Raw genomic sequence first — 24541 nt, 5'->3', positions numbered from 1 at the left:
TGTTGTTAACTTACAGTTTTGTTTAGTTGTCAGTCTGCCTCTGTCATGTATCCAAAATAGCATTCAGAGCTTGAATAATCTTGCACATATTTTGTGTGGGATACATAAAGAAAGGAAGGGTCTGGTGGAAATAGTTGCTTTACTTTTTTCTAAAATCAAGATTCTTTGGCAAGATAGTTGTCTATTAGTGTAAATTATAAACTTATTTTCTCCCTTTCTAACCACCCAAGCTAGAAATGAAACTGAAATACCTTTCCATATATACCTTTTCAATATCTATCATACCTGAAAGGTATGATGCCTTTCATCTCTGAGAAATTTCAGTATAGTTTTGTGCTTAAAGAAAGAATGTATAAATCTGAAGAAACTGGTGGTTATGGGTATATGTGTGTAGTTCAGAGAGGGAAGCAAGAAGGTGCAGAAAGAAGTGGCCTGGTGTCATTACAAAAGAGTTTGGCATTGCTTCTGTTCTTTACTTGATCTCAACAAGTTTGTCATCCTTGTGATTGATTTAGTGATGCTAAGTTGTTTGCAAATCTGACATATAAACATGACCCAGACCAAATGTTTATAAAGCAGCCCAATCACGTTTGTCAGTCTGGTGCTTCATGACCAGTGTTAGGGAACAGAAGTGACATATTACTATCAGTGCTGAGGCAGGAAATGTTTTTAAAATTATTTAAGTTCACTGTGGAACTAGAAGTGATAGAATGTTTTTATTAAATATGGAGATATTGCCATGTATTGCTGCAAGAGCAGAATTCATTACTGGGGTAGTAAATTGCATATAAGTACGGGATTGTATTCCTTCAACTCCTACTATTTTGTATTTATGTTCTGGTTGACTTGTGATTAACTTTGAGACCATTGTAACATCACTAAATTGCCAAAACTTCATATTTTCAGCTGTAACTTCATCCTACTGCAGTACTTACCACAATATATGTGTATATATGTATATATATATATATATATATATATAAAAAAAACTGTGTAGCTTTATATATATATATATATATATACATTTGTGTCTACATGCACATATATATGAAATATCACATAGTTTTTAACTGCTGTTTAATGCTTCTGTTGTTGAAATTCTTACTTAATATATTTTATAGTCCTGTGCAAATTATGTTAGAATAATTGTCTGACCATATTTGAAATTATTTAAATGCAAATGAATTTTTTTCCTGTATTGAATACTAACTTCTTTCAGGCTTTTTACTTGTTAATCTTTTCCTAGTTCAGCAAGTCTTTTGGAAATAAGAAACATTTAAATGAGTGTATCCAGCACTTACACTTCATTTGGAATTTCTGTAGGCTATGGCCATTCAGATGCAGATGTCCTTCACCAGTCTTTACTTGAAGCAAATGTTGCCACCGAAGTTTGCATTACAATTCTGGACACTCTATCATTATTCACCATGGCTTTTAAGGTTTGTTCATGTCTTGGTGTTAACTTCTCTCCTAAGTATCTTTGAGAAGAAATACTTTTTAAAACTATTTTTTAAATTACATTTTTATAGTCTAGTTAAATAGCATTGCTATTTTTAGCTTCTCTAGTATTGTATTTTATTATTATGATGTAAAAGTGATAATATCTCACAGCAAAATGCTTTGGCTTCAGCTACACATCATACACCAGCAGTAATCTATGGGAAAAGCTCCTTCCTCAGCCTAACTTAAAAATAGTTCTAGGAGCTTTAGTGTCTACCTAATATTAGTGGTAAAAGTGGCTTTTAAAGGCCATGTGAGGTGAAAGATCTATGGCAAAACCATAATTGGATACTCTCACACTTTCATATTGAACTTGGCTGCTTATTATAGTAATGCACTCCTTTATAGTGATTTGTGTGTTCCTCTTCTGTAACTTTTTTCCATTTGTCCACTAATAAGTCTTCTTTTAGTTGTATCAGTTGCTGTCGCTCTCCTGTGGAATCTTTATATAGCACACCACTTACCCCTCTTGGCTGTTTTTCTGAGGTTTTCCAGACTTTAAAATCGAAGCCATAAAAAGGAGAGATCATAACTCTAGCTTGTTTCTCCTTAATTGGGGCAGTGTATCCAGATTCTTGCTTGAAGATTCAAATTTAGTGTCTCATCTTTAATCTAGTTATGAAAACATGAGCTTATTTACAATAAGCTTCCTTTTTTCCTGGTAATTAAATTAGTAAAGCTTAGAGCCAGTTCTGTCCACAGATCTGGTTACAGAATTGAAAACTAATAAACTAGCTAAAAAGGTTTAAAGAGGAATGAACACTATTCCTTCATTTATCAACCCATCATGCTTGGAATGACAATCCTTCAAGGTTATCTCTGTGTTGTATATTGAGAAGGTAGGCAAGAGTATGCCAGACTAGTCTTAAAGATCCAAATAAAACAGGACAATCAGGAGCTTCTATTCAATAAACTGCACTAAAATATATAAAATCAGAGTCAAATGATGGTTTGGGTAGTAAGGGACTTCCAGAGATCATCTAGTTCAATCCTTCTGCAGGGGCAGAGACAACTTCCACTAGGCCAGGTTGCTCAAAGCACCATCCAGCTTGGTCTTGAAAAAACCTTTCAAGGAATTGGGCATCCTCTACTTCCCAAGGCAACCTGTCCCATTGCCTCAGCACCCTCACTGTAGAAAAGGTCCTGCTATGTCCAGTCTGAACCCAGCCTCTTCCACTCCTTTATATATGCCTGTATTTATGCAGTGATGACAAGAAAGAGTGGAGTGCACCCAGGGGAGTTGCAGAAGGGGCAGAATCACCTTGTAGTAGGAGATACTGCTATGAGAAAATTGCACTGTGTGGGCTGCTAAAGCCAGTGTAAGCAAAGGCTGTTAATACTTTGAGTGTGCCCCTCAAAAAGCTATTAATAGTAATGGATTTAATTAACAACTGATAAAAACAATCATGTTCTGTAAGCCTATTCAGAAGGCAACACTTCCTTTATAAGCAAAATTAATGAAGCGTTAGAAATACCTAGTTAGAATTCAGGTATGTGTGTGTTATTAAACATCCTGGTAATGCCATAGAGGTTGTATTTTTTTAAATGTCTTGCTTTTTGATGATCTGTATATGATCTTATAGTATAAATGCATTGCTGTATAAAACTCCTAAATCCTTGCTATTGTTTTAAAGAATCAGCTACTGACTGATCATGGACATAATCCACTGATGAAGAAAGTATTTGATGTATACCTCTGCTTCCTTCAAAAGAATCAGTCTGAAATAGCATTGAAAAATGTGTTCAGTGCTTTAAGGGCACTAATTTACAAGGTAAGAAGTTCTAAAAAATTAATCTTCAAGTACTTGTCCAGTTCTTTAGTTAACAATATACTGTATAAGAATTTAAGAACTAACGTACCAAAATAAAATTGGTGACTATGGACTGATCTGATCTCAACAGTGTGGAATGTTTGTCCTTTGATTTGCTGTAAAAATTGTTTTGTGTCATGACCTACTCTAACTCTTGCTCTTTCCTCAGTTTGAGGATATGAATATATGAATATATATGAATATATTTGTGTTTTTCTTGACATGCTTAATTTATCAAGATCTGACCCTAGTTTTAACGAATAAATTCTTTGTTTTCTTCTTTTTCCTCAGTTTCCTTCTACATTTTATGAAGGTAGAGCTGATATGTGTTCTGCACTGTGCTATGAAATTCTGAAGTACTGTAATTCCAAGCTGAGTTCGATTCGAAATGAAGCTTCACAGTTACTGTACTTTTTGATGAGAAATAATTTTGACTACACAGGGAAGAAGTCTTTTGTTCGAACACATCTGCAAGTTAGTGTATTTTCTTTTTCTTTTAATGTTGTACATACACAGTTGCATACCAGTGTGCAAAACCCTGTCAGATAGACTTAAAATAATTTATTTGGGGTTCAAGCAAGGCTGGTACTCAGAGTAAGAAGATGGCCATAAAAATATATTCAGAACAAGGAAATATTTAGAAACAGGTGGATGACCCTGTGTTTTGTAGGAAATGAATTTTATTTGTCAGTGCAAACATTCTGTTTTGTAGATGTTATTTTGTTTGTTAAATGGTGTATCCTGTTGCATCTGAAGAAGGAAAAGAATGCAGCAACAAGCACACAGAAGTCTAAAATAGTGCAAATAATTTGAAAATTGTGTGTCTTGATAAAGCTGGGAGCAGCAGTTTGCCAGTTTAATGACCTCTGGCTAGTTCACCTAGCAGTCAGTCATGTGTCTTGAATTTACACAAGCCTGTTTTATCCTATGTTATTGTACAAGTAATTGGAAAAGAACCCCAAACATTATTTTATTTAGGACAATGACTTTTCAATTAAAAAGAACAAAACTTCCTTTGTAATTGCCTCAGAGGTACATCTCAAGGGTATTTAATGAAATATGGACTAACAAGATGTTTGTTTCTGTCAAGGTTATTATTTCAGTAAGCCAGTTAATTGCTGATGTGGTTGGAATTGGAGGAACTAGATTTCAGCAGTCTCTTTCCATCATCAACAATTGTGCCAATAATGACAGGATTATTAAGGTCTGTTTTTATTCCTATTTCCATACTGTGGAAGGATGCTTGAAGACTCTTTCACAGCATCTTTTCCAGTTATGTTTTATCACTTTGTTGTGCAATGACTAGGAAAACACAGTAGTTAACCTGACTTTTCCATGTTTTAGCACACTACATTCCCTTCTGATGTTAAGGATTTAACCAAACGGATTCGTACGGTGCTGATGGCTACAGCTCAGATGAAGGAACATGAGAATGATCCAGAAATGCTTGTAGACCTCCAGTACAGCTTGGCAAAGTCCTATGCTAGTACACCTGAACTGAGGAAAACATGGTTAGACAGCATGGCAAGGATCCATGTTAAAAATGGAGATCTTTCAGAGGTAACAGAAAAAAATAATCAAATTGGTTGTAGTCTGTAATAAGCTTAAGCTTCCCTTTATAGAAAGGGAGTGTACTATATGTAGTTGCTAGCATGTAACATAATAAGTCTTTTTAACAATTTTTGAATTGTTGCTGGATTGGTTTCAATAGCTGATAAGTTTTTGTCCTACCCAAGTACATCTGTAAGTAATTTCTGGTTATTAATGTAAGGAACATGTTTCACTGCTATAACTGACACACTACTAAGAATGGAATGCACAATGCAAGCCATGGAAGAGAGGCCTTTTGCTTAAAAATATCTTTGTTATTACTTGTTTAAACACTTAAAGCCACTCCTTGAATTCTCCTCCAGTGCCTTTACAGAATTACCTTGACTTTATTCCAAATTGCTTACTAAAAAAACTACTAATGTTCTTAAAACTGACAAATAATTTTTTGTGTCATTTGAAAAAAAGGAAAGCTTTCTGTTTTTACTGTGCTCTTAAAATAGTCAGTTCTAGGAAAAAGCAGAATTGGAGATTGTTATATGTCTTAATGAGACTTTAACTGGATACAGATTAATTTTGTCTCTTTCTAGGTTTTTCCATCTGAAAGTAAATTGCTTTGTGTGAAATCATTGCATTTCATAAACATCTGTTAAAATGAGCATCATGTGAGCAAGTAAAGATCTCCAAGAAATAGAAGATGCCATCTTCCAAACTCAGTTCTCTATACTAGAATTCTCTTCTTCTAAATGGTAGCAACACAGGAGAAATACACATTACTCTGTTATTAGCTTGTCTCTTGAACTGAACAGCTTCACCTATCTGAGAAGACCAGGTCTTTTAGTCATTTTCAGTTATGTTTTTCATTTTTTTGTAAAAAGCTTAGAATCTTTGACTGTGCAACTAGATGAAGATGTCTGCAAATTGTCAAGTTCAACTCAATACAAAGTATGAGTTAGAATTTCTGGCAGATTTTTACCTTTTTCCTTCACCTCCATTGTTTGAGGATGTGCAGCCTCCATATTTGAGCTGTTCAACTGATAGTTACTTTGCTGAAAGCCTAAGCCTTTTTAATAAAACAAGGATGTGAAATCTTTTAATTTTTTTGGAGAAAAGTGATCAGTGTCAAATCCATAAAAAATCCCAGATATTGAAAATTATTCTGTCCCTCTTCTTTTTTTTTTGTTTTCCAAACTGCACCAATTCCTTCAAATTCCACTCATAGGTTAGGTCTCTCTTGCTGCTCTCAAATGGCCTGTCACCAGTTTCTTCTGCATTTTTCTTGGTCAGGAGCCAAAAAGCAGACAAAACACGTTAGCAGAAGGGCTACCAAATGTTGAGTAGAATCATTAATAGCTTAACACTTAAAATACCTTTCCCAAAAGAGAGATTAACTTGTTTTTGTCACAGCATGATGTTCCTACCTTGTGATTTGTGACCCAGGGTCGTCACTCTTAGGTTGTGAGCTGCTGTCCATGCCACTCAGGGCTCTAGTTAAGAAGGAGTGAATGCACTTGCAGAGTTACAGCTTCACATAAATGAGGTGGAGTACTCTTGCAGTAGTCACAGAATATCTCCTGCAAAGCAGCAAAAAGGAAAACTGAAGAACCTGTCTCATACTGTTGCTCTCCATATATACCTTGTTTTTAATATTCCCATTTTAATTGTGTTTTAAAAGACTGTTACTGTTTCTGTTTTAGGCAGCAATGTGCTATGTCCATGTAGCAGCACTGGTTGCAGAATATCTCACACGAAAAGGTATGATTTCAGGACCTTATTTTAATGTACTCAAATATATTTTATTATTAGAATTTGGGAAAATAAATAATTTCCTTGAGGAAGTTGTAAGTATTTCAGTGTTCACTAGGGAAAAAAATTCTGACCTAACCAGGTAGCAAACTCACATACTTAAGAGTAAACTTGCATATCTAAGGGGCAGCATTTCAGGCAACATTTGCCTTCAGGTGAAGGCAAAGTAAAATTTTTGGAAAGTAAAAATTTTAATTTTACACCAGAGCTGCTAATAGTTCAAATCAGGTCCTTTCTAAAGCAAAGTTATCTGTGAATATTCTTGTTCTACAAGCAGTCAGTCTCTCACTGCCTCTAGGGAAACCTGGCATTGCCAGAGGAGTCAAAATAAATTTGTACAAATTTTCAGATGTTCAATCAATGATAATAGGGCTCAGGCTGTTTCACCTTGTTGTGGTATATTTTGTGCCAGCAGCTTTTGTAAAAGTGGGTTCTGATGACCCTTGAGATAGGGTAGAAAATTACCTTTCATCTACAGGATCAGAAGTGTTCTCAGTAAGGGATTTGAGATTCAAGTTAAATTAACAAAAAGAGCTCTCTTGAAGAAAATTTCAGGAATCTGTTAAAACTGATTATGATGTTGAGATAGTGTTTTGGATTTGTGGGCAAATTCATGTTTGCATCTTTTTAGCTTTGCATTTGCATGGCAGTTCAAAATGAAGTAAAATCATGAGTCTAAAAGATGATTTATCTCTATTCTTGTTGTGCTTCTCACCAAATGCTTGTCCAGTGTATATTCTATTTTCTTTGCCCCAGTGATTTCAGAACCTTCTCTGAGACCAAATATGAAATAAGCTGCTTATTGAAATTACTGTGTCCAGTTGGAAGACTAATGATACCTGAGAACTAGTGATAGTCTCTATTTATTTGTGAGTCCTTTGGGTGTTCTGCTATTTTTGCATACTGTCATATAAAATTTATTTCCTCTCAGTAATAGAGAGGCTGGTACTTCTAAGAACAGAAAATCCCCTTGCATTTGAGGCAGTCATTCAGTAAAACCTCTGATGGTCAGAACTCCTCACTGAGCAGCAAGAATCTTTGGAGGAATGAGTTGTAAAATAAATATGTTGAAATCCTTAAGCTTCCATAATATTTACTGATTGCCCTTGAGGTTTTAATTGATACAGAAAATCCTGTTTTCTTAATTCAGCAGTCTGATATAATCAAAAATATCTAAACAGCATGAGTAAAAGACATGGGTTTCATGTTGGAACATTCTATACTCCATTTTTGTTAAGGTTTGTTTTTTTCTAGTAAAGGAAGTTAGATTGGTATTTTGTTAGTTTTTCCTGGTTTTCTTTGTTTGAATAATCTGGTTTGCCATCCCTTGATCATATTTTTATGGTTAATGTCATTCATATTGTTCAGACTGGAAAAAATTATGTGCCAGGTTCTTCTCCTGTACTCAGGTCCAGTTGAGTAAGTAAACTTCAGTTTAATTAAATATTGTAAAAGTTACCTTGAGTACCTTAGACTTGGAGTGGAGTAGATTAGACACAAATTTAAGACAAAGTAGGAAAAGTCAGACATTACTTAGTTTGGTAGGTAAGGTTCCAGATATTAGCATTTTTGGGTATTTTGAAACCCATTTATACATTCACAGTAATGTAAGCTCTTATATTTTAACCATGCAGTGGGAGGCTGATCTATTCCTTTATTTGGTGATAGGTATATTTAAACATGGCTTCTGCTTTATCCAGCATCACAAAATGGCCCAATGTTATCCTGCTGGAGAAAATGAAATTTGTCTGTATTTCTTTTTCAATGACAGGGATGTTTAGGCAAGGCTGTACTGCTTTCAGAGTAATCACACCAAATATAGATGAAGAGGCTTCAATGATGGAGGATGTTGGAATGCAAGATGTTCACTTCAATGAAGTAAGTAAGCATAAAAATGCCAAAAATTACATACATGGAAGGGTTGGGGTTTTTTTGCAAATTTTATGTTTCAGTCTGGAGAATTACTGATATAAGGGATACAATAATTGTTTTATGATCTGATATTTGTACCCTAAAGCTGAAATAAAAAAATTCTGTGAGGTGGCCCAGATTCAGAGAATTTACTGTAGGCATGTATTTTAAATACAGTGCTAGCACATCAACTCAACTTTTATTCCACTTCTGGAATAAAGCAAATTGAGGGTTTATTCTAGTTGACAGGATGAACACTAATGTGGGCTACTTATTAGAGTTAGAAAAATCTGTTGTTTTGTAAAACTGACTTGGATTTAGAGTTTTACTCCACCAGAAATTATGAAAATGTATTCACTGGTTTTCTGCTGTTTACAATTTCCCAAAGCAAATATGCCATAACAATGAAAGTAGTTTTACTGACACCAGACTTGTGTCCATGTGTTTCTTCTGGCTTAAGTTTCACTCCTTGTGTGTTTGCTGATCCATCTGTGCAAACTCTACAGTAAATTTTACTAGTAAGCAGCCTATATGAAAATGTTAATAATCTTGAAAAGTTTTATTATTTTTAATATTATTATTGCTGCTCATGAAAAGCTGTGTCTGCACTCTGTATTTGCTGGTATAGTTGTGGCAGAGAGGGGCAGACCACAATTGGCAGCAGTCATGCTGGAAAACCCTCTGGTTTGTAAGGGTAATGATACAACAAAAATATTTTTCTTTTATGTTTTAATTAGTGTATGGTAAAGCTGGATGACAATATTACTTGAGTGTGCAAATTGGTTTTTGGTTGTATTTTTTTTCAATTTTTGTGCTGTCTTTTTAAAATCATTGATTCTTCTGATCCAGTATGAAATGTAGCATGTTACTCAAAGCAAAATGCAAGCTGCTCTAAGTTATTGAAGATCAGGAATTCTAGTGACTACTGCTGATGGAAAGTTTTGTTGGAAATTTCTGTCACTGTTTTCCTGCCAGACCATTTGTCAGAGTTAAATTATTATGCATTTTTTTAAAAACTGGAATGTCTTTATTCTTGTTTTCATTAGTCACTCCCTGCAAAAAGAATATACTGATTTTTCTGGGTCATTGAACCCTACACAAATTTGTTTCCATCTCTCAGTATTTCCGTGGAACGGAAGTAAGCCAAGAGTGAAAATGTAAGCCTGTACAGCTTGCAGAAGGATCAAACCAAACCAAGCCAAATTTCATTTTTCCCTGCATGCAACCCTTTCTAAACTTAACCATGTAGTACTCTAACTGATGAAATATTGAAAAAAATTACTCTTTTTCAGATAAATTCTGAAAGTTAGCTGAAACATGGGAAAAGTAATAATAGGGGAGAAATAGTAATAATAACAAGAGTAAAAATAGGGAAGAACTGTTTGGCTTTAGCAGACTAAAAATAATTTCAGAAGTGCTTCAGAACAGGTAGGCCTGTTCCTTCAGGAACATATTAATAAATGGAGTGTTTCCTCAGTGTGTTCATAAGTAAGCAGAACTGTATTGTCTGAGAAAAAAATGAGATCAATTTGGCATAGAAGTCAAAAAGCAGAAACATCTTTCAAGTTGTATTTTACTACTACTTAGCAAAATTATGCTCTGATGAGAATTCTTCTTATACATGGTAACAAGCCATATGGAATTTCTTCCCTTAAAACTTGGTATTTCCCTTTTTGCTAGTTATTTTAGAGTTAAATTTCCAAAGGAGCATTTACAAGTATTGGAGGATCAGAACATCCCTTCATGTTTCTAAAAGGATGAAAATATCTTTCATACTCTCCAGTTTATAAAACCTCTTCCTAGCTAACTGAGATTTTTCTGAAGACTTCCATAGATTCTCATTTTTAAAAAACTGAAATTTTGGGATTCTCGATTTAGTTCTCATTTTCAAAGAATTCTGTCTGAGGCTAGGGTTACCTAAGCTAGCCAAAAATTTCATTTGGGATATTGCTTTTTAACAAGGCTACTGTGTGCATTTCACCAAAACAGTTGTTTGCCTGTGACATTCCATGAGAGGCATTGTCCTGATTTGCAGATGGGTAAATGAAGGAGCCTTGCAGGAACGCAGTGTCCTCTCAAGGCTGTACAAAGACAAGTGCAAAGCCTTGCACCTTAAAAAAAGACCTGGAAGTTTCTGGTGGAGTGCCTGTTGAACGGGAATCATCAATGTGGCTTTATGGAAACAAAAGCCAATGCAGATTGTGATGTGTTTCAGAGGATTGACTCAAGAAGCAGAGGGAAGGGAGTTCTTTTCCCTTTTATGCTGGCATTTGTGGAACCCAATCTCTAACCTTGTGCCCATCACTGACCCCCAAAAGTCAAGACAGGTGTCAACAAACTCAAAAAAGTCCAGCTCCTAAAGTGGTTAGTCGAAGAATCAGACTTTTCCAAGAAAAGCACCGCCAAGAGCAAGAAGCTGTTCTCACAGGTGTCAAGGTGCATACATTGCATATATGGAAAAGAATTTTCCCATGAGAATGGATAAATATTTATACATGTGGCTCAAAAAATGTTGTTTTCTTTTGCTCCTTCCTATCAGCTCTCCTGCTTGAAGCTTGTGCTCTTCATGTTCTTTTCCTTTTGTAAACAAAATTTTACTTTGCTACATCTGGATGCCCTCTGGTGTCTGAATTAAGACTTGTGTCATAAACCAGTGTTTGTGGACAGCCCTTGTGGTCCAGCAGTGACACTGGTCTGTCACTTGTCACCACTTGGCTGCTGAGAATGGAGGTACTGAGGAGTCTATACAGCCCCAAAATGACTGGGGGAAAGGAGGAAATATTTTAAGGTCTGTTACAGGATAAGGGATAAGGGTACCATTCTTTAGTCTGTGCTCGCAGTGTTAAAAATTGATTTTTTTAGTGATGTCTTTAAGCTGACTTAGTCCCCTTCCAAAGGGAAGAAGGAGGTGGAATAGAGTAGCTTCTAAGCATGAAAGGAGCTTTTCCAGCTTCTGGCTTCACCACTGTGATCCAAGAGTGGTAGAAGAAGGTTCAAAGAAGTTTCAAGAATATCCAAAAGATACATGCTGTTTCTAAATAGGAGGAGTATGTGTGTAACCTCAGACCATTCTGTCTTCTTTTGTTTCCTTTTAGCATTTTTTGATGGCCATAATAACTTAAATTACAAAGTGTACATAATTCTGTTTTGAGGCAAGATTTCCCTTTTCACTGGGAAGAATTTTGATATAATTATTTGCTGTGCTTTTGATGAGTACTGAATTGTTCTAAATGTGTATCCAAATCTAGGATGTGCTGATGGAATTGTTGGAGCAGTGTGCTGACGGACTCTGGAAGGCAGAACGCTATGAACTCATTGCTGATATATATAAGCTTATAATTCCCATTTATGAAAAACGGAGAGATTTTGAGGTACTTAATTCATCAAATGTAAATTTGAGCAAGAAAAAAATCCTGAATTTTCAAGTTTAACTGCATGGCACATTGGGCATCACATAATAAGAGTATTAAAATAGTAACTGAAATTTGAATGTGTTGAAATGTTTAATTTTAATTTTAAATAATTAACTTTTTTCCTTAAATATAAATTATTAAAAATTAGTCTTAGATATTGTCATCCTGTTGCAAATGCTAAAGCTAATAATACCATTCAATAAAAGAATATTTTCAGTTGTTACTGGCTACAAGGATATGATTTGTTATTTTAAGATGGGAAAGTTGTGCTTTGTTCTTCTCCCTCATGATTGTTTTCTTTTACCTTTAGAGGCTTGCTCACTTATATGACACCCTTCATCGAGCATACAGCAAAGTTACTGAAGTTATGCATACAGGCAAGAGGCTGCTGGGGACTTATTTCAGGGTAGCATTCTTTGGACAAGTGAGTGTTACTTCCATTGGCCTGCTCTATGCAGTGAGAAAAACCTGAATTTATTTTGCAAGGTTTACTCTTTCATCATCTGTATTGATACCGTGACATAAAAAGCACAAGGAATGTGTTCTATATGAAATAAAGAAACACCATCAGTAACTTATTTTTAAAACATTTATCAATTCCAGTAAAATTCTTATCATTTTCCTCAGTAAATTTTTTTGCCTTTTTTCCTTTTTTCTTCTTTTGTTTACTACCTTAAGGCAGCGGTAAGTTTTCTGTAATGTCAGTTTTTAGCAATGCATTGACTTAATGTCTGTAGTGCTACGGTGTGGTTTGCAAGGCTGCTTCTTAGATTGGTATGCATTAATAGCCATTGCAAGTCCAAAAGTAACATCAAGCTCCATTTAGAGAACAGATCACTCTTTTCTATGCATCAGTATTGCATGCTTCAAACCAAACTTCTGGCTGTGTATTGGGCAGCTTCACATCCTCTGGTCCGTGTCTAGAATGCCTCTGTATCCCTATGGTATCACGCAGTATCCAGTAAAACACTCTCTACATGCATAGCCCAGTTGCTTAATTGTCCAGCTGAGCATGGAGAATTGTAAAATACTCTGAGCAGTATAATTTTACATGTATTCTGTTGTCTTTTATGACTTTATAGCAATACCAGTTTACAGACAGTGAGACAGATGTTGAGGTAATTACAGTAACTGCTTACAAAGCAAGCAATGCAGTACCAACTACTGCATTTCACCTTAGTTTGGTGTGGGTATTTTTGTCAATCTAGCCTGTGTTTATACATGATATGTTGTGCTTTTCTATTTTGTCTGTTTCGTTTATGACAAAAATATTTATTTTCTGGTTTCAAACATGAACTCAACACGGCTTGTTGTTTTAAACCAACGAACTGTTTCACTTTCCATGTATTGTGCATTTAGGTGTGGTTTTAAAAACAGTGCTGTGTGTAATAAAATAAAGAAGTAAATACCAATAGTACATCATAAAATTAAGATCTTTGCATCTTGTGGAATTAATTTTTTATAACTACCTAAGGAAAATTTTCAGATTATTTTAATGTAAACTTCTGCCAAAATAGTCACTTGTGAAACAGATCGTCCTGTTGGGCAAGACTACCAGTTTTGGCAAGTGAAACAGTGCTGCAAGTTCACTTTTAAGTAAAAGTGAAAGAAACTTATCTCAAAGGCTTGTCACACCATAGAATTGCTACAAACTTTTAAAATTTAAACTCTGTGTTTCCATTATCTTTCGCTCATGTTGTAGTAGAGAATTACATTTTTCTGTTGTTTTTTTTCATTCTCTTAGAAAATCTTTTTACTTAGATTTTAATTTCTGTCTATTTATGTTTGCTTGAATACTAATGTTAAATGTTTATATTTCCTTTGAACCACACACATTATATCCATCTTAGTCATTTCCCTTATGTTTTATTCCCCAAGATTTTGATTACTTTATTTTTTACAGGGTTTCTTTGAGGATGAAGATGGAAAGGAATATATCTATAAAGAGCCTAAACTCACACCTCTCTCAGAAATTTCCCAAAGACTCCAGAAACTCTACTCTGACAAATTTGGAGCTGAAAATGTCAAAATGATTCAGGATTCTGGCAAAGTATGATCTTTATTCTCTCTAAAAAATGACAATATACTGCTTTCACTAGTTTACTTGAAATACTGTGGGCTCACTGGCTATTACTCATTTGGCACACAAACACCTGCATCTAAAAGCTCTGCTGTTGGAAAGGCACAAGAGGAATGTTATCTCCTACTAAGTATGCCTTTTAGAGCAACCAAAAAGCTTAATTTCTGTAGTGTTACCTCTCAAAACAGTAATTGTATCTTAGAACAAATTTGGATTATGATCTTATTCTGGGTTAACTTTAGCTATATTTCTTGCCCATTCATGCACAGTCATTGTTTGGAAGTTCTTCCCTTTTCCACACCTCACCCTTAGACTTTATGGTGATTTCCTCTTAGTATAATTTCATGGCTCTTTTTGTTCCTTGTTAAGGATCCTTTTGAGTCCTTGATTCAAAAATTTCTGTGCATTTTGGTCTTTAAGTGCAGAAATGGTGGGCATTTCAATATTGGAACTTTAAAAGGAAAGGAGGACTTGATGAAAGGGCTGGGTTTCATAATCATGAGCGGTTAAAAACCTCCAAAAACCAAATGAACCAAAAAATCCACAGGGCACTGTAATGCATCTGGCTGTCTTTCTTCCTAATAGTTAAAAACTGAATACAGGAAACCCCTGTGAAAGCATGAACATTTCCCATGTTTTCAATAATTTAGAGGTTAAGAGACCGAATTTAATTTCTGGAAGTTGTGTGACTACTATTAGATCCACTTTATTCGCAATGTAGCTATTTGATTTTTTTATCCTGTTTTTAAGGTAAATCCTAAGGATTTAGATTCAAAATATGCATATATTCAAGTTACACATGTAGTTCCATACTTTGAAGAAAAGGAGCTGCAGGAGAGAAAAACAGACTTTGAAAGGACTCATAACATTCGTCGCTTCATGTTTGAGATGCCTTTTACTCAAGGTGGCAAAAGACAAGGAGGAGTAGAAGAGCAGTGTAAGCGAAGGACTATTTTGACAGGTACTGATGGAATGGAATGCTTTCACTGGAAGCATTAGTTCAAATGGTCTAATTTTGTTCTGTATGGGTTTTTTCATTTCACTTAACTAACTCCTTTATAGCTATCAGTGAAAATCCTTTTCATATTTTTGGCCACAACTAGGTTTTTCAGGTTGATTTCTTCAGTGAGGAGTCCTCAAAATTATTATCTCCTTTTCCTTAAGCTTTCAGAATTCTGAATCTGGATTCTGGCTTTCCTTTTTCTTGGAAAAAGACTATCTTGTGTTTTGTCTCTGTTAAGTATGAGTTTCTGTATTAATATAGTTGTAAAAACAAATCAGTGACTTTATAATAATAAAGTGACTTCATAATAAAAAGTGACTTTATAACTGTCCATAGCCAGTACTTGTGAGGAAGTAGAAAATACAGCTTTGCTATTTTTGATTCTTCTCTTCTTTGAGATTTGTGAATGTTAAGCAATTCTTTTCAGAGTTCTCCTATAAATTAAGTTCCAGTGGTTTATTTCTGGTGGTTATTAGTAGCAGTAATGACAGTGATCTTTCTTTGCTGTAATGCATGTAACACTGTGCATATTTACATTTCAGTGTCTTGCTTCCCCATCCATTTGGCAATATTTCTAATTATATAAGTTATTAAATTGGGCAGCTGATTACATCAAAATGAGATTTAGCGGAAGATTCTCTCAAAGCACACCTTATTAAAAAATCTTTTCCTGACTGTGTTAAACTTGTTTCTGTCCACAGCCATACATTGCTTCCCATATGTGAAAAAGCGCATTCCAGTGATGTACCAGCACCACACTGATTTAAACCCCATTGAAGTAGCCATTGATGAAATGAGTAAAAAAGTTGCAGAGCTTAGGCAGCTTTGCTCTTCAGCTGAAGTTGATATGATCAAATTGCAGCTGAAGCTACAGGGAAGTGTCAGTGTTCAGGTAAGAGCTTTGCCATGAAGTTTCATTTGCTTCTGTCCTTGAAAAATTATATAAGTAGCATTTTATAGTTGGTTTCTATTCTGCACATTCAACAGTATCCTAAATTAGAAATATGCTCACTGTCTGTAGTTATTCTATGAATAGGAAAAGAAATAAAAGTATTTAATATAAACAACTGATCAGAGACAGTTCCACAAAAGAATTAAGATTCATCTCTGGAATATGTTGCATTCCAAGCCCCACCAGATTTTGGTGAAAAGCTGAAACTGCTAGAAGATAATAGATGAACCTGGAGATAAATTAGCATATTTTGTCTAGCTGTAGGTCTGCCCACAGTAGGTCTAGGACATTTTTGTAAGAACCCTATGGAGACAAAGAGTGAGTGATAACATATAGGAAGAAGATAACCATAGAAAATCTCATTGTGTGTGCCTTTTTGCATAAGGCAAGCAGGAAGTGGAATGTATAAAGAAGCCATCAGATTCACCAGAATGGGTACCTGAAGCAGGTGTAACATGTACAAGTCAGTATGGAAAGGATCTTCAAAAAATGCAGTGACAAATGTGCTGCTCTATTATTTTAAATTGATTGGAAACAAAGAAACTGTTCAGTCATCTGATATGACCAGCTGTCTCATTCAGCAGAAAAGGGAAAAAAAACAAACCAAGGTTCCAGAATCAGTAAGTTGTAAGCTAGTATTATGGGATGAGAAGGGAGAGGCTCTTGTTGATAAGAAGGAATAATAAGGATAAGTCATAAGTCACTGAAACCACTTCTCCTGTAGCTGCCCTAAGAGCACAATTAAACTTCTGCTGGTTTTTGCAGATTGCAAATCTGTTTTCAATAGATTCACAGACCAAACAGTAGTAGGTTATCTCATTTTCCCACCCTCATTTCATAACAGAGATGGCAGATTGGCAATATCTGCAGTTACTTTGCCACATCATTGAAGTGGTTTCTTTGTGCCAGGACAGGTTTATAGCACTGGAGAGACCTCTCCTGCTTTCATGCTCCATCTTGAGTAGTTTTCTTGTTTTCTAAGTCCAGCTTTTCGGAAATCAATGTATTCTCATAGGAAAATCAAATGCAATAAATGCCTGTAGGGCCTGTTATTGCTAAGACAGTATGTAAAATATCTAACTATTTTTAAATTCTTGTTCTTTTTAGGTTAATGCTGGTCCATTAGCATATGCAAGAGCTTTCTTAGATGACACTAACACCAAAAGATATCCAGACAATAAAGTAAAGCTCCTAAAAGAAGTTTTTAGGTATGGCATGGAAGGTTTGGGAATTCTTGGGGATGGGAGAGAGGGAAAAAAAATGGACCTTTTTCCCAAGACTCATAAAAATTCCTTTTGAAACTTGCAAATTTTAAAGTGTTCTGATTGATTAATAACATACTTTAAGCTGACATTTTAAATCAATCATTTGGATTTCTGTTTGAGAACTTTCTTATTTTCTCCAAATCAGGCAATTTGTTGAAGCCTGTGGGCATGCTCTGGGTGTAAATGAACGACTGATAAAGGAAGATCAGTTGGAATATCAAGAAGAAATGAAGGCAAACTACAGAGAAATGGCAAAAGAGCTTTCTGAAATAATGCATGAACAAGTATGTGCTGAAATTAAATTATGCATGCTATCATTCAGAATGTAACTATAATGTGGAAAGAGTAGGGGAAATGTATGGGATGCTTTACACAAAAGGATTGTTTCTTTTTTTTCTTTCTGTGGGAGTATAAGCCTGTCATGAGATGGTGGACCTTCATTTTTTTGGCTTGTGTATTTCCCAGCCCAGTTTTATTTTTTTATTTGCTTGTGTGTTCCCAGCCTGGCTTTTTGTAGGCAAGGAAGACTGCAGTAAAGATAAAACAAATGTAATTAAGTTAATATATACGATCCACAAGTTTAGCCCTTTCTTCATCGATTTTGGAGGTGTAAATAATTGCTTTTGCAACAAAGAGTTAAATGTCTTTCAAGAGATATTCCAATACATTTTCTTGAGGGAAGTCCAATACTGACAAGCTAGAAATATGTGGGGAAGGAAACCCAGAACTTTTGTGGAGTGAGATGAACCTTTGCATCTGGGTTCCATGGTAGAAATGCCTCATGAGTTCAAAGGCAAAGATATTATTTCCAGGAGGACAGGAAGAGCTGAAGTTCAGTGCTTGATCCCTGCATGCTTGACATTTTTATTCGTCATATTCATCACTTCAGCCCTGTTTTCTTTCATGCACTGAAAACAAAAGGTTTTTTACTTTTAAAACCTTTTTCCAGAAACATAGAATGGTTTATAATTCTTAAGAGAGGTTTGCCTTTATTCGACCTTTGGTACCCAAAACTTCTATGGGGAGCTTTTTTCTGTTCAAAAACTTTTTTCTGTTCAAAAACGTGCCACTTGTCTAAAGCTCACTTCACATGCTTTCTTGCTTTCCATTATTTCCCAATGTGGTTTCTCAGGTACTGTGTTCTGAGTAGCTCTGTGATATTATATAACTATGATATGTGATATTATATAATTATGATGAAGCACATTGGCTTTATTTTCCTTCACCTATTTTGATATCCTGTCACAGAGAAGAGCTTATGACATAACTCTTTAACTACCATCAATAGAAGACATTGTGAACCAAAATTTATAGGAAGTGATACCATCCCAGAATTATGTGGTTGAGTTTGTTTTTTTAATAAAAAACAGTAGTAGAGGAAAACAGTTTTGAAAGATTTGTGGAACAGAAAAAGAATTTGCTTAGCTAGCAGAAGTTGGACTATATTTCAATGTGATTTATTGATAAGCAAAGGAGGATTTGGAATGGAGGATAACTGATTGGAAAGCTGATTGAGATGACCAAGGTACATGAGACAATTAGACAGCAATACAGAATACCCCTTTGGAAAGGAGAGGCCAGTGTTTTGGTCAAAGAATTTAATGATAAATGCCAGATTAGCATTTCCCTGGCATAAAAAACAGTAGAAGAATATAATGCAAATTTGTACAGAAGAAAAAGTACTTTGAACTCAGTGGAAGATGTAGATGTTTAAAAAATGCTAACATGTGTGAGTTTCCAAAGATTGGTGATAAGAAAAAGCATGTCCTGGAACTTCAGGTGTAAATCACATTGCCCCTACTTCTCTTGGTTTACATTTAGACAAACAACTGATATCCTTAAGATACTGTGAACAGAATATGAAAGTACAGCACTGACTGCAGTAATATGTATTATAAGCCTACTACTGTGTTCTTATGCAAATGTAATTAGTTGTGCATAATTAAAACATGCCATGTTGTTGGTGGTTTTGCTTTAGGGTTTTGGTTTTTTGTCAGTTAGACTGATAATTCCCCTGAAGGCTTAGAAACATGAAGGTCTTCACTTAAATCTTTTTAAATGTCTCCTTTATGTATCTGCCTATTGCTGTTTTGGGAAAAAGAGCTTTGCATCACTGAATAAACTATTAGCTGTAATGTAACCATACAAGGTCTTAAGAACTGCAAAAAATTTGTTATAAAAATGCATAAAAGAATCTTAACAGATTTTTTTTTTCTCCTCTGCTGCTTGCCAATATGATCAGATGGGATGGTAATTAGTTTTCTCTACTTCTGTTCTATTAGTTTGTCTAATCTTTATATAATTCCTTTTTTTATGGTATTTCTAATTTTAGCATCAATTTGTTTATAGCTGTTAAGAATGAAATCTTTGCAGTGTTTCGATAGCTTTTTGTGAGAAATGCTCAAATCATACCTCTAAGTCAAAAAAAAGGAAAGCCAAAAAAGGGCAAAAAGTTAGCTTGTTGTCACTATGAAACTCCTTTTGAAAGTTAACAGGAGGAATGATAGAAACTGTCCAAGCATCCTCTGCAGAGGACAGTGAGTTAGGAGAACTGATATTGGAGAAGTAACTTCTCCTAAATCTAGGAGATGGCTGAAAAGAGTAACCCTTTCCAAAAAGTTTTGTGCAGTTGAAAAAGTACTGAGAGGCTGAGTCAATGAGCAGCACATCAAGAAGTTGGTTAGCTGTTTTAGACATGCCTGTGCCATTTTGAAACATAAAAATAAATACCTAAATAATACATTTTGAAACATTTTGGTAAATACCTGTCTTTCATTTTAAGATTACTCCAGTGGAAGAAAAGGCCAGTGTCATGCCCAACTCACTGCACATTTTCAACGCCATAAGTGGGACTCCGACAAGCACAACAGTTCACGGGATGCCCAGTTCTTCTTCAGTTGCATGATTGTTTTGTAAAGGAAAGTATGTTTGTTTCTTTTGAAGTTTGTGGATTTGCTTCATTGTGTGCAAACTCAGGATGACCTCGAAGCTAAATGTTGGGCACATGCAAACTGCGTAGTTCATACGAATGTCCGGGCACACTTAGCAAATAGCAGTTACTGGTAATAGTCTTTTAGAGTAAGGGAGGCACACATATATATTTTTTAATCTTGCTGGTAAAATTTAAAAGTGTTCACAATGTCATTGCAGAAGTGCGTGTTGGAAAATTATGAAGTTAGCTTCTGTTTTTCATTAGAAAGTATTATTAAGATGAATTGCACATTACAAAAAAAAGTGTTGTGGGATGTAATTTTGCAGATATGTAACATTCAGGTGTTCTTTTTGTGTATGGCACATAGAGATTCCAAGTACAAGAACTATTTTGGGGCTAGACAGAGACACTAGTTTTTGGGGTTTAATGGAACTGACAATAGTAGTTTTTGTACCATTTGGCAAATTGTTGTGCTTTATTTTATACCTTGTTGCATTTTGGAGGTGTGCGAGCTTAGGTCTTACTGAACAACTAAATACAACCAAAGGTCTGTATTAATGAACACTGAGTTATACTAAAATATCAATAGTAGTAAATTGTTATGTACATATGGTTTGTTAATACAGTCCGTACAGTCTGTACATAAATGTATTACATTTCTAAGCATTTTTTTAATATTCATACCTGCTCTTACCATTCTGCTTTCAGTTTCTTTTGAAAATTTGCTCATTCCAAGTATATGCAGACTTTACAGTTCATTTATCCCTGTATATAAATAAGTGCAATATAAAGATGTATACAGTCTTTGCTATGTTAGGTTTATATGCAGTTATTAAAAAAAAACCTTTTTTGCCAAAGCAATGGAGTATGTAATTGGTAATCATGGTTACTGTGGTAAATGGTGGTATAATTTAAAGCTTTTTCCATATTCTTATTCTTTTAAGACATTAATTTAGTAATTTTATATTTGGGGAAAATAAAGGTTTTTAATTTTATTTAACTGGAAGCACTGTCCTGCTGTAATTAAACATTCTGTACTACATCTATATTAAAAGAAAAAAGGTAGTTACTTTTCTCACTGTGTGCTGCGTTTTTTTGTTTTAGATTCACTCCTGACATTCAGGAAAAATGGAAGCTTGAATTTAAAAAATGTCTTTTTGCATCCTGCGTATGAGATGCAGACACTTGTCGGTCTTATTTCATATTCCTTGTCAGTAAAGGCAATTAAATTATTAGCTGAGACATCAGTTTTGAGTCCCTTGCATTTGACTCTAGTACCATGTTACTGTAATTACAGGTTTTTATTCACCAGAACAGTTAATATTAGGAAGTCTTTAAAACCTTTCATCACATGACAGTAGAAATAATTTTTTATTTATCACATAAGGTTGGCTGTCATTTTTCTGTAGCACAGTGTGAAACACATATGTTGCCATTACTCATCAAAGGTTTTTTCTTAAGCAGCTCATCTTGGCAGTGAAATGCTGCATATACTCTGCTTTCTCTATGTTTCCGAAGCAAAATTTCTCATTGTTTAAAATTCTTTCCCTCAAGAGGAAAAAAAAATCCTACACTTCTAGACAGTGAACTCAACAATGCTGTAAGAGACATTTTCTTCTCCTCTGCCCTAAATGCTTCACACTTCTGCTCATCTGTGGAAATAGGTGTAGGAACACCTACCTCAAAAGGTGTTTCATTATTGGGAGAATATAGAATACATCCTGTAAAGCTGTTTTGCCACTCAGGAAGACTTCTGTATCCGTGTATTAAGAGCTGTTGTGTGTATCACGATGGCTTCTTTTAACTGCCTCATTTCTTCTGACTTTTCCGCTTTGCCTTGGGAGCAGAACTGGCAGTTTCCCTTTTGCACTGAGACCTCACTTGGGTTAAGATGCATCTGACAACTAACCTATAAATGTAGTATGTATTCAGAAGTGAATATGTTTCTGTGTATGTGTGTGTATATATATATATATATATATATATATATATATATGCATAAATATGCACACACAGAGGCACATATACATCTAAATATATGTGTAACTGCTTTGCTGAACCTTGGCCTATGAAAACCAGCAAACTGTAGTTGACATTGCTGTAGGTTTACACAGGCTTAAATCATTTAAATCATTAATGATTAACACATAAATGACATGTCTATAGACTTAATCTCTTGTGATGTGTTTCTATGAGGGAACACACCCTCTACTGTTTAAGCTTTATACATAGTAATAAATGGGGGCATTTCCCTCCTGAATAATTCCTTCTGTACCACCTGTACCCTTCTCTGTTGTTACTTCTGTAGCATGTAAATTAATTATCCAGTGTAGGTTAATTTATTTATAAAGACTTGGGCTCTGTGCAGGTTTTTGATTCATTTTCTTCACAGTAGCTGGTATGGGGCTGTGTTTTGGATTTGTGATGCAAACAGCATTGATAACTCAGGGATGTTTCAGCTGTTGCTGAGCAGTGCTTGCACAGAGTCAAGGCTTCTTCTGCCTCTCACCCCACCAATGATCACACTGGGGGTGCATAAGGAGGGAGGAGGGGACACAACCAGGACAGCTGACCCCAACTGAGCACAGGATTGTCCTGTACCATATAGGTGTCATGTGCAGCAATAAAAACTGCAGAAAAAGTTTGCCAGAGCAGCACTTGCTCAGGGAGTGGCTGGGCATTGGTCAGCTGCTGGCAAGCAATTGAGGGGTTTTTGCATAATTTCTTCATCTTGGTTTTGTTTTGGTTTTTTTGTGTATTAAACTGTCTTTATCTGGACCCACAAATGTTCTCACTTTTACCCTTCTGATTGTGTCCCCTATCCTGCTGCAGAGGATAGAGGGAGTAGCTGGATGAAGTTGAATCACAACAGTCCTGTTTTGGCACCCAGTGTCAGGCTTGAAGGGTTTGAGATAACAGATATGACCACAGTGTGTTGTAGAAGGAACTGATAATTATTATCAGTTTGACAGTTGTTGGTCATAGTGTTGATTTACTTGTTCACAGTATTAGTTTATCTAATCACTGCCATGCTTCCTATTTTTTTCTTCTTTTTTTTGTTTTTTTTTTTTTTTTTTTGTTTTTGTTTTTTTTTTGTTTTGTTTTTTTTGTTTTTTTGCTGTACATCAAATTTGAGAGCTTGTTAAAGGCTGAATTTGCAGGGTACCATTTGGTTGTGTTTTGCTTGGGAGAACTATGATAAAAGAGTTCGCCTTGAACCTAAACTGATATTTGGGCCCTGCACTGTTGCCCTCCCTGCACTTTGGGAACCATCTCATGAGGACAATGAATTTAGACATTTTCCCTTTTCCAAGAACCACTTGGCGGATGAAAGAAAGAATGGCGCCTTCCCCTTCTTTTCTTGTGGGGTAGATGTTTTCTCTCTTTCTACAATAACTCTTCAGTATCTTGGATACCCTTTGGTAACTAAGGTATTCCTACTGGCATGTTTCAAGTATATTTTTCCAGCTTTTCCTAAGTTTAATTCAAGAATATCACACAGGGGTATGTCCCGAGGCAGGATGGTCATGGGTAGCAAGGTATGTGGGATAATACAGGCAGGTGACAAGGATTGTCCCCTCTGGCAGTCTGGGACTTCACCACTGAACAAGTGCAGGATCCTGAGGTGATCAAATATTTGATAAAAGAGGATGTCCTGGCTATGGCAGAAACACAGCTTAGCACTCTGCCAGGGCTGACAGTTGGTTACCAAGCCCTGCTTGTTAACCCTGAGGGGAGAAAAGGGTCTGTGGCTCTGGGGACATACAGACAGACACTGGCCAAAGGATCTGTGGCTCTGGGGACGTACAGACAGACACTGGCCAAAGGATCTGTGGCTCTGGGGACGTACAGACAGACACTGGCCAAAGGGTCTGTGGCTCTGGGGACATACAGACAGACACTGGCCAAAGGATCTGTGGATCTGGGGACATACAGACAGACACTGGCCAAAGGATCTGTGGATCTGGGGACATACAGACAGACACTGGCCAAAGGATCTGTGGCTCTGGGGACATACAGACAGACACTGGCCAAAGGATCTGTGGCTCTGGGGACGTACAGACAGACACTGGCCAAAGGGTCTGTGGCTCTGGGGACGTACAGACAGACACTGGCCAAAGGGTATGTGGATCTGGGGACATACAGACAGACACTGGCCAAAGGATCTGTGGCTCTGGGGACATACAGACAGACACTGGCCAAAGGGTCTGTGGCTCTGGGGACGTACAGACAGACACTGGCCAAAGGGTCTGTGGCTCTGGGGACATACAGACAGACACTGGCCAAAGGGTCTGTGGCTCTGGGGACATACACACACAC

General features: G+C 35.9%; 1 protein-coding gene across 10 annotated transcripts in view; it reads left to right on the top strand.

Moving 5' to 3' along the window:
* DOCK9 (dedicator of cytokinesis 9) overlaps positions 1-21279 on the top strand; it is a 96027-nt gene extending 74748 nt beyond the window's left edge. For 6 of the 10 annotated variants that reach the window (XM_054272180.1, XM_054272178.1, XM_054272174.1 and 3 more), the window contains exons 39-54: positions 1324-1439; positions 3135-3272; positions 3603-3785; positions 4402-4515; positions 4656-4871; positions 6557-6614; positions 8437-8543; positions 11825-11947; positions 12300-12419; positions 13072-13107; positions 13893-14039; positions 14820-15030; positions 15774-15964; positions 17132-17232; positions 17435-17573; positions 20072-21279. In XM_054272180.1, coding sequence (XP_054128155.1) covers positions 1324-1439; positions 3135-3272; positions 3603-3785; positions 4402-4515; positions 4656-4871; positions 6557-6614; positions 8437-8543; positions 11825-11947; positions 12300-12419; positions 13072-13107; positions 13893-14039; positions 14820-15030; positions 15774-15964; positions 17132-17232; positions 17435-17573; positions 20072-20194 — 2123 coding nt within the window. In that variant the 3' untranslated portion in view covers positions 20195-21279. The other 4 variants (XM_054272175.1, XM_054272183.1, XM_054272179.1 and 1 more) reach the window with 2 other exon arrangements.
* Positions 21280-24541: the final 3262 nt, after the last annotated feature.

The sequence above is a fragment of the Melozone crissalis genome, unplaced genomic scaffold (assembly GCF_028551555.1).
Source record: "Melozone crissalis strain CALT ecotype California unplaced genomic scaffold, PUWL_Pcris_2 ptg000013l_1, whole genome shotgun sequence".
Lineage (NCBI taxonomy): Eukaryota > Metazoa > Chordata > Aves > Passeriformes > Passerellidae > Melozone > Melozone crissalis.
The sequence above is the reverse complement of the archived record's forward strand: the minus strand, read 5'-3'. Positions and strand labels throughout refer to the sequence as shown.